At 45.5% G+C, this 9,632-nt stretch overlaps 1 protein-coding gene across 10 annotated transcripts in view; it reads left to right on the forward strand.

Moving 5' to 3' along the window:
* LOC108718947 (protein unc-13 homolog B) overlaps nucleotides 1-9,159 on the forward strand; it is a 193,185-nt gene extending 184,026 nt beyond the window's left edge. For 6 of the 10 annotated variants that reach the window (XM_041570506.1, XM_041570508.1, XM_041570513.1 and 3 more), the window contains 8 exons: nucleotides 170-293; nucleotides 2,203-2,259; nucleotides 5,542-5,622; nucleotides 5,709-5,856; nucleotides 6,241-6,297; nucleotides 7,203-7,295; nucleotides 7,516-7,675; nucleotides 7,856-9,159. In XM_041570506.1, the coding sequence (XP_041426440.1) occupies nucleotides 170-293; nucleotides 2,203-2,259; nucleotides 5,542-5,622; nucleotides 5,709-5,856; nucleotides 6,241-6,297; nucleotides 7,203-7,295; nucleotides 7,516-7,675; nucleotides 7,856-8,141 (1,006 nt within the window). In that variant the 3' untranslated portion in view covers nucleotides 8,142-9,159. The remainder of the gene's footprint in view (nucleotides 1-169; nucleotides 294-2,202; nucleotides 2,260-5,541; nucleotides 5,623-5,708; nucleotides 5,857-6,240; nucleotides 6,298-7,202; nucleotides 7,296-7,515; nucleotides 7,676-7,855) is intronic. The other 4 variants (XM_041570519.1, XM_018267488.2, XM_041570501.1 and 1 more) reach the window with 1 other exon arrangement.
* Nucleotides 9,160-9,632: the final 473 nt, after the last annotated feature.

A 9,632-nucleotide genomic window follows, 5' to 3' on the forward strand; every position in this document is an offset into this window, starting at 1 on the left:
CCCTCTCACATTCTGTTCAACTCCCTGCTTCTCTATTTAACTCCTTCCTTCCTGCTCCCACTCCCCTCTCATTTTAACTCCCTTTTTCTTACTTATTCTTTCCTTCTGCTCTTGTCAACTCCCTGCTGCTCACAACTCCCTGCTCACAACTCCCTGCTGTTGCCCCCAGTCTGACTCTGTTTGCGACGGTGTGTGAGAAGACGGTGCTGAAGCGAGTGCTGAAGGAGTTGTGGCGAGTTGTGATGAACACGACGGAGAAGATGATTGTGCTGCCGCCCCTAACGGACCAGTCGGTGAGTTTTTAGTCAAAACTGAATATTTCCCCCCCCCCATTTGCTTGGGGAAAGTAAATGGCTGTGGGTTGTGGGGAATTTTCTATATGAGGGAGGGGAGTCTCTGCCCTTTGAGTAAATGAGATGCCATTGGGCAGGGGCCCATCTGTTGGACTTGTCTCATCTCAGACATGACAGATATTTCCACAATGTGAATCCCCCCCCCCCCACACACACCCCCCGAGCCATTTCTCATGGATATGAGTGTCAGGGAATGGGGGCGCAGCTGTATGGGGCAGCGGGGGGAATAAATGTCTCAGACACATCTGCCTCCTCCTCAGTCACACGCTCCTCTGATAAATGTCCCAATTACTGTCCATCCGTCCGTGGAAAAAGTACAGAGGTGAGAAATTAAATGAATGGACGAGTAGGTGATGAGCAAATCTGTCCCGTTTTGCCAAAAAATTCCCGAAACGGTGAAATTTCACACAACGCATTGGAGTCAATGGGCCTAATTACACGACATATTTACTCACATGCAACAATTTTTCTCTCTCTAAATACATTAAAGTCAACGGGCGTTTTTTCTTTATGGGCATTTTTTTCGCGGCCAATTTTTTCTGTGGCGAATTTTCATTACATAAAATTTGCACATGGTGAAATTTGGAAATTCACTGCGAATTCTAGGCAGCCGAATAAATTCGCTTATCGCTAGGTATGAAGACCAATGTTGTTGGTTCTGGAGTTCTATATATAGGGTTGCACTGGAGCAGTATCAGCAGTGGGGAGGGGAAGTAGTCCAGCCAGAGCCTGCGCACAGGGAGAGGAAGCCGCTTCTCACATTTCAGCTCCTAACATTGCCCGAGCAGCTGACACTCAGTGGACAGGTAAGGATAGGATCAGCAATGTATTACTATTTATTATAGGGAAGAGCAGCACAGGATCCTGGATATTCACTGCTCAGGGCCAGACCCTCACACAATCTTCATTCCTAGAACTGGGGGGAACATCTATAGGATTTACAGGACTCCCAGTCTTATTCCCCATTTGTCGATACATTAGACATGGGGATTGGTCTCTTCTGCCCATTCAGTCAGTTTAACCCTCTCAGTGCTGGGCAGGACCCTGTGTCACAGAACCACTGGATGTCACTAGGAATCCCCAACACCAGAGCATCACATTGACAAAAGCAGCACAATCTGTTGAGGGTGATGGGAGTTAAAGGTCTGCTACAGATTACCTTCATTATAAACGGACTACATTACCCAGAAGTCCCTCACAACAAGCAGGTGCTGCTTCAGGTCAATATCACTATAGCCACCAGGAAAGCTTCGCATTATTAAGGGTATAGTTCTAAGCTCTTCTGGTGGTTATTGATCTATTGCCCTGACTTCAGGTGACAGACATTAAGATGTAGTTGTGGCAAGTTAATGCCACTGGCCTTACAGTACTGTGCCCTGATCCCGTTGACTCTCTAACACTGAGATAGAAAGGAAACCCCATGCAGTCTTTCCAGCAGGGTCCAAGTTACATTTCACTGTCTGACCATGGGGAAGAGAACAGCCCAGGAGAGAACACTGCAGAGTATGGATCCCTGTATAATCCAACCCCTACTTTACTGTAAGCCCAACCTGTTGCCAGTTCTAGTAGCCCATGGGTGAAACTGTCTCCTAATGATCCCTGACACTTGGAAATGAGAATGAGGTCTTAACTGTTCCCATTGAGTTGCCTGTAACCTCTCTCTCTTCTCTCCCTCCCTCTCTCTCTCTCTCCATGTATCTCTCTATATTTCTCTCGCCCTCTCTTTTTCTCTTCCCTCCCTCTCTTTCGCTCTCTCTATGTATCTGTCTCTTCTCTCCCTCCACTCTCACTCTGTCTGTCTCTCTCTTCTGTCACTTTCTCATCTCTCTCTCCCACCCTGATGTCTCAGGGGACTCAGCTGATTTTCAGTGCAGCCAAGGAGTTGGGCCATTTATCCAAACTGAAGGTACTGCTCGTGTGTGTGTTAGTGTTGCATGTTCAATGGAGTGTGAGCTCTGCGCCTGATGCACTGGGAGTGGACGCTTGCCCCCCCCCGACACTCCGTGTTGCATGTTCTGTGCTGACCCCCCACAGTATGAGCTTTTGGCTGTCGGAGCACTAAAACCTGCCTAAATCTTCACCCGAAATGCATTTAGTATCCTGTAGTCACACTACATAGGCCAACTGCTAATTGTAGTTTTTAATTTCTAATCAAACTCTCTGCAACATGAGCATGTGCTTTCTGGTTGCTATAGCAGTGACACCCAGCAACCAGAAAACAGCATCATTCACACACTATATGTCAATTGCTGTAATTTTATTTTGTTATGCATCTCCTAGTCTGCCTGGTTGCTAGTTGCACTGAGCCTAACAACCAGCTGCAGGTGTTTCAGGAAGTCTACAGCATTCTAAACTGCATTTTCAGGTGAAGTTCCCCTTTAACAGTTGAGGATTTGCTTAGTTATGTGAGTGTCAGTGTGAATTTGGTCACTGATTGGTCAGTTGTGGTTACTCAGAAATGATGTCATGCCCAGGGCTGTCAGTAATCACAGATCCCTTGTGTATTAGCAGGACCCTCTACACTGGGACCCCAATTATTAACCCACTGGTAATGTTATCCTCTTAGCAGGGGGGCTGCCAACAAGAAGAATTGGGCCACAATTAAGTAAAATGACCCCCAGCAACTTATGACCACACCCCTGATTCACCCTAGACACGCCCCATTATGCTGAAACAGGTGACCCAGAACAGGGTGGAGCCCGAGTCTCTGGATTAATTTGCCCACCCTGCTGCTTAAATGGGTTGTTTGCCTTTAATTACATTTTTAGTATGATGTAGAGAGGGATATTTTGAGACAATTTGCAATTGGTTTTCATTTCTTATTATTTGTGGTTTTTGACTTATTTAGATTTTTATTCAGCAGCTCTCGATTTTGCAATTTCAGCAGTCTGGTTGCTAGGGTCCAAATTCCCCTAGCAACCATGCATTGATTTGAGTAAGAGACTGGAATATGAATAGGAGAGGACTGAATAGAAAGAGGAGGAATAAAAAGTAGCAATAACAATACATTTGTAGCCCTACAGAGCATTTGTTTTTTAGATGGGGTCAGTGACCCCTGTTTCAAAGCTGGGAAGAGACAGAAGAAGAAGGGACATAATAAAAACACAATAAAGAATAAATAATGAACACCAAATAAAAAGTTGCTTAGAATTGGTATATTCTATAACGTACTAAAAGTTGCCTTAAAGGTGAACTACCCCTTTAACTTAGAAGAGCAATCATTCCCTTTTAATTGGCACAGAATATGAGCCAACTGGTTGTACTGCTGGATTATATATTCCCATATTGAGTGATTGCTTCTTTATACAAGTCCTACTGGGGCCACCGTAGAAGTAGAAGTCCCACTTGGGCCCCTGTAATGTATAATAGGCCAGCACATGGGGTGAAATCAGAACCTTCCTATCACAGAGCCCAATAAATGAGAATAAAACCAATATATGAGAATAAAACCAATAAATGAGAATAAAACCAATACGTGAGAATAAAACCAATATATGAAAATAAAACCAATATATGAGAATAAAACCAATACACTAGCTGCCTCCCCCCGACTAAGCAAATCCTCACATTAGAACTGCTGTTGTGGCGCCCCCTGATGGTGGTTCTTAGAGTAACCCAGTGTGTGTCTGTATCCCAAACGCTCTGCTCTAATGGATCCCGAGTGGTTCTGCGTGTGCCTCCTGCTTGGCCCAGTGTTTAATATTCACTCCCCGCACAGGAGGGAAAAGCTTGTTATGTAAATAAGAAACATGAGAAGGAAAAAGCCAGTGGCTCTGGGCAGATATTACTGGGCCGGCGCTGATCGTTTGAAGTGGAACATGCGGAGCTTTGATCTGGGCCTGCGAGAGACACAATAGTTACAGAGGGGATGAGATTGCTGGAACGTGGGCTAAAAACACAAGAAGTTATTTATTCATAAGCAGCGTCTGTGCCGTCAGCTTGTATCTCATGTTAATTGGGGTGCAGGGATTCCAACTCCCAGAAGCCATTGAGCTGGTAGGTGAATATGTAGGTGGTTGTGGTTCTGCAGAGTCTATAGGTCTGGAATTATCATGCAGTTTAACAAAGAGAGGTCTATTTTAGTTTATCCAGCTCCTTCTCCCTCATAAAGGGGCTCATTTATAATTGGTGGGTGCAAACATGGCACCCGTCTCATTGCACTTACATTAATGCATGGTGTACGGTGTGCCCTAGGGTAAGGGAGCACTCGTGCCTCGTGAAACGCTGGGGTAGTTATTGGATACTTTGGTGTTGGTTATACCCATGAGGTTTCCCTGGTAACACTGGGATAGTTATTGGATACTTTGGTGTTGGTTATACCCATGAGCCTTTGCCAGACACACTTGTTGACCGGTTACAGATGGTCCCAGTCATGGATCCCATGCATTTCCATTGGCTAGCAGTTTGTCACAGACATAGTTATTGATTGGACATAATTGGGTCACAGATATTGATGGTTGTTTGACTGCAGGTGTTGGTTGATGCTCTGGAGGGTCTAAGACATGGTTAATGAGATGAGATGGCCATAAGCGTTGGTACTGTAGGGTAACATTGCATGAAGCTGTATAGGTGGGTATATTCAGTGGAGAGTCTCTTAGACGTGCCCATTTGAGTTGCCCATTTAAATACTTTGATGTAATGATCGCTTTGTCAGACACATCTGTTGCAGTTGGACATATGAATGCTCAATGCCTTGGGAGGTCTCTCACAGTTGGCCATAAAAAAAGTAGAATATTCTATATTTAAATCCAATAAATCAGAAGAGGGCCTTTGGAACAGTTTGATCTCCCCAACACCACTCTTTAGTTGGTATATCAATGGCTGGATGCACTGGGAGGTCTCTCCGTCATGTCTCTTCTCTTGGAGTTGACAATATGGATAGTTGGTTGGACTAGTGAGGCTCAGAGATACGAATGGTTTCATGCATTAGAAGTTCTCTCTACAGACACTTGCTGTTGAGTTGGATATGGCTTTGTAAATAGCTGAGGAAGTAGAGGGTCTATCACATAAGACTGTTGAGTTGGTGTTGATGCACTGGAGTGCATCTCAGACCGGTCTCATCAGTAGGCCTTGAGCATATGAATGGTGGGATGCCCTGGAGGGCGTCTCAGACACGGCAGAGTTGGAAGTGTCCATATACACAATGTGATGCCCAGTTACTGACTTTATTGCCCGTTTGTTGTCCCAGGATCACATGGTGAGAGAAGAGACCCGCAGCCTGACTCCCAAGCAGTGTGCTGTCATGGACCTCGCTCTCGATACCATCAAGGTAGGTTGTAGTGCAACTCTGCACATATTCAGTACAAGAGCTTGCACTCTTTTGTCAGTGACAGCCTTATCTTTCTCTCCCTCCAGCAATATTTCCACGCTGGTGGCAATGGCCTGAAGAAGACCTTTCTGGAGAAAAGCTCTGAGTTACAGTCGCTCCGTTACGCCTTGTCCTTATACACACAGACCACAGACACACTCATCAAAACATTTGTGCAAACACAGACGTCACAGGGTAAGTGTCAGCTCCCGCGCTGCTCCTCCATCTGAGCTCTGCAGAATCCCTCGCATTGTTGTGCAATAGCTCCCCCTACTGACCAGAGGGAAACCTGTTTTTTTATTTGTTTTTTTTACACAAATGACAAACCCACAATCCATATTCAGTGTGGCTCTTGTTTCTTTTTATTCCTTCAAAGAACTATACAGTCGGGCATTGTGTATTTCTTTACATTCATTATTATTATTGTACAAGTCCAACCATGGACCCACCATATGTTCTTATATCTTGTATTCTTATCTTCTTATATTTTATGGTCCTTCTGTGTTCACTTGCCCTGCATCTGTTATTGTAATTGTTTTTCTTCCTCTTCTCTTGCTTTCTGTTTGTGTCATGGCTCAGTGCATGATGGGAAGGGTATTAGGTATACGGCTAATGAGGACATCCTTCCTGACAAGGGTATGTGATGCATCAGTATGAAGTATATGGTGCAATAAACTCCACCCAAGGCCTACATAAATACCAACTCCAACTGAGCCCCAAAAACATCCCTCTCTCATCTGAACCCTGAACAGCTTCCAACCTGAGTCCCGCTTACTTCCAGTCCCACCCAATAACCTGCATGCACTCACCAAGCTCCACCCAAGCCCTGGATTGTTCCTGCTCCTACCTAAGTCCTATACATACCATGCATATAGTCCAGTTGCACCTCTTTTAGCAAAATAGACTTGCAACCCACATTGTTTACATTGTTGGAAGACTATCCACTCATGCCATGAATTTGCACGTAACCCAAATATGCTTAGAAGATTCTTCTGAGCTTTTTCTTTCCAGCTCCCCTGAAGCTCAGCATAGGCCCCTGCCCCATCCATTAACTGCATAGACCCTTGCCCCATCCAAGCCTAGCATAGACCCTTGCCCTTTCCAAGCCCTGCATAGACCCCTGCCTCATCCAAGCCCAGTATAGACCCTTGCCCTATCCAAGTCCAGCATAGACCCATGTCTCATCCAAGCCCTGCATAGACCATTGCTACATCCATTCTTCACCGATGGAAAGCCTGCTTAGATTCCCTCTCCTAGATGGTTCCTCAGAAGTTACTATATATATCTGCCCCAGTATAGAAGGCAGATGGAGCAGGATTTGTAGAATGCCAAGTGAAATTATACATTTTTACCTTATTACATATACTTTTATACTACAACTTTTTGGGGTAAGTAGAGAAACTAATCGCAGGGTTTAAGAGCATGGACTAAACTGCTACAAAGTGATGATGATCCAGCTGAGCTCATTGCTCGTTTCCCATAGTAGAGATAGGATGACCGTTCTGCTGGTGCCCTGTGATAGTTCTTACTTTATGTTCCAGGTTCTGGTGTGGAAGATCCAGTGGGAGAAGTTTCCATACAGATTGATCTGTTCACACACCCAGGGACTGGGGAGCAGAAGGTGACAGTGAAAGGTACAATTCCGTTTCTATCACTTGTGCAGTCACATTGGTGAAGCTCCTCATGTGTAGACTCCTTGCAGCTCTTGGGATTGAATTGCCTGAGGGATCTACTAAACCTGCGATTGGCCAAATCACCCACTAAAAGGCCCGGCCCAACTCCCACCTTGGTTCATAGAATCAGTACAAGTCTTTGTGCAATTCCATCTCATCCTTCTTCTCTCTCCACTTCTAGTGGTGGCAGCAAATGACTTAAAGTGGCAGACAACGGGAATGTTCCGACCGTTTGTGGAGGTGACAATGATCGGACCTCACCAGAGTGACAAGAAAAGAAAGTTCACCACCAAATCCAAGAGCAATAACTGGGCCCCCAAATACAACGAGACATTCCACTTGTAAGTAGCACAGAGGGGAGTTAGACCTATATAAGTATTTCTGCACCCGACAGGGCAATGGGATGTTCCACTTCTACATAGCATAGAGGGGGTACAATATATAAGGGTGTAACTGTTCTGTATCAGTTGGGGGGTGACAGGCACATGCCCAGTAGTGACCCCCCATCTTGTGTCTTGCAGCATCCTGGGGAACGAGGATGGACCGGACTGCTATGAGCTGCAGGTGAGTGTGAAGGATTACTGCTTCGCCAGAGAGGACCGAGTGTTGGGCATTGCAGTTATGCAACTACGAGACATTGTAGATAAGGGCAGTTGTGCCTGCTGGTGCCCCCTGGGTCGCCGTATCCACATGGATGACACGGGTCTCACTGTACTCCGGATCCTCTCCCAGAGAACCAACGATGAGGTGGCTCGGGAATTTGTCAAGCTAAAGTCGGAAACTCGCTCCACGGAGGAGGGGAGCTGAACTGGGGCAGGAAAATCCCTTCCCACCCCACAGTGGGCTACTTTGTGCCAATTGTAACAGCCGCCAGACCCGTTGGCAATGCCCAGTGCCAGTCAGGAATGTCACTGCTGCTCTAACAGAGAGGAATTTATTTATCTTTAGATACTTCCCCTTGTGTCCCAGCAAATATTCCAGGATTCCGGTTAATGTAAATGATTTATTGATAAGGGAATCTTACCTGTGTCTCCATGGTTACAGAGCTTGGGAATTCTGCCCATAAACTCCTCTTATTTATGTGACTGTTACAGAACCTTTAATCCCTGTGCTGTTCCACCTCAGAACTTTACCCTGCACTGATGCACAGCTTGGCCACGCCCACCGCCCTGACTGAACTACACTTCCCATCATCCTCAGCACCCAACAAACTATTGCCTTTCATATGATTCCCCTCAGTAACTTCAAAGGAGTGTTTCAAAGGAGTCCCAAACCCGCTATTATTATTATTATTATTATTGCTACTATTAATAAGGGGCGCTGTGCCCTAAATGTGCCATAATGTGTGTGATTTGGGGGGGGTGCAGGGATTTGTGGGCTACATTCCTAGATCTGGGTCTTTTTCTTCAATATGTGAAACTGATGATAAATTTGCACATGAGCCGTAACAGCCAATCAGGAGGCTGCTATTTATTTCACATGGGATCATCTCCCTCCTCCACCTGAATGTTAATGGTATAAGAGTCGGGGGTCTGGTTTTTGGCTCCAGACCCTACAACAGTCCCAGATCAGGGGAGGGGGCAATTGTGGGACGTGAGTCAGACATACATGTTACATGTGGCCAGTGGATTGGTCTCCATGACTTATTACTGCCATAATGACTGGCGGGTGCCCCGCCTCCTCAGCAGCGGGTGGGATGGGCCTGTATTATTTGTTATCACACACAGATCAGTGGAAACATTGTATCCTATAGATTTCTAATCATCGTTAAGTGCCATTGTCACTAATATACTTAGTTTAGCCTGTAATAAATGATCTTTTAGCAGCTTCTTTGCTTCCTCATGTCTGTTCTGATCGGGGGGGGGGGGGCTAATTAAACAGAACTTTGGCTGATTCCAAAACTGAAATGACAGATTACCCACATGAAGGACAATTTCAGTTTCCCAATAGGATAAAGTAAAAACGATGGAGAATTTATTTGTATGAAGCAACAGACTGAACTATGAATCCCTCTCAGTCCATATTTACACTTACTCAGTTTGACTTTGGACGTCAACATGATGTTCCTACTCTAATACCCGGGTGTGTGACCTGGTTCTTATGTAGATGATTGAGACCCTGAGGAGATGGAGACGGGAATGGAATGTTCATGGGAATAGAACCAACCAAAGGAAGAGATTCAGCCAATAATAGAAAAGTCAGATCCTAGTGGAGCTCAGAGTTGGATTAAGCCGGACTTCCCTTCAGTGTCTCCTTACAGATGTAACCAATCCAGCTCTCAGGTAGGGATTGGCCCTC

This window comes from Xenopus laevis, chromosome 1L (genome assembly GCF_017654675.1).
Source record: "Xenopus laevis strain J_2021 chromosome 1L, Xenopus_laevis_v10.1, whole genome shotgun sequence".
In the NCBI taxonomy this organism is placed as follows: Eukaryota; Metazoa; Chordata; class Amphibia; order Anura; family Pipidae; genus Xenopus; species Xenopus laevis.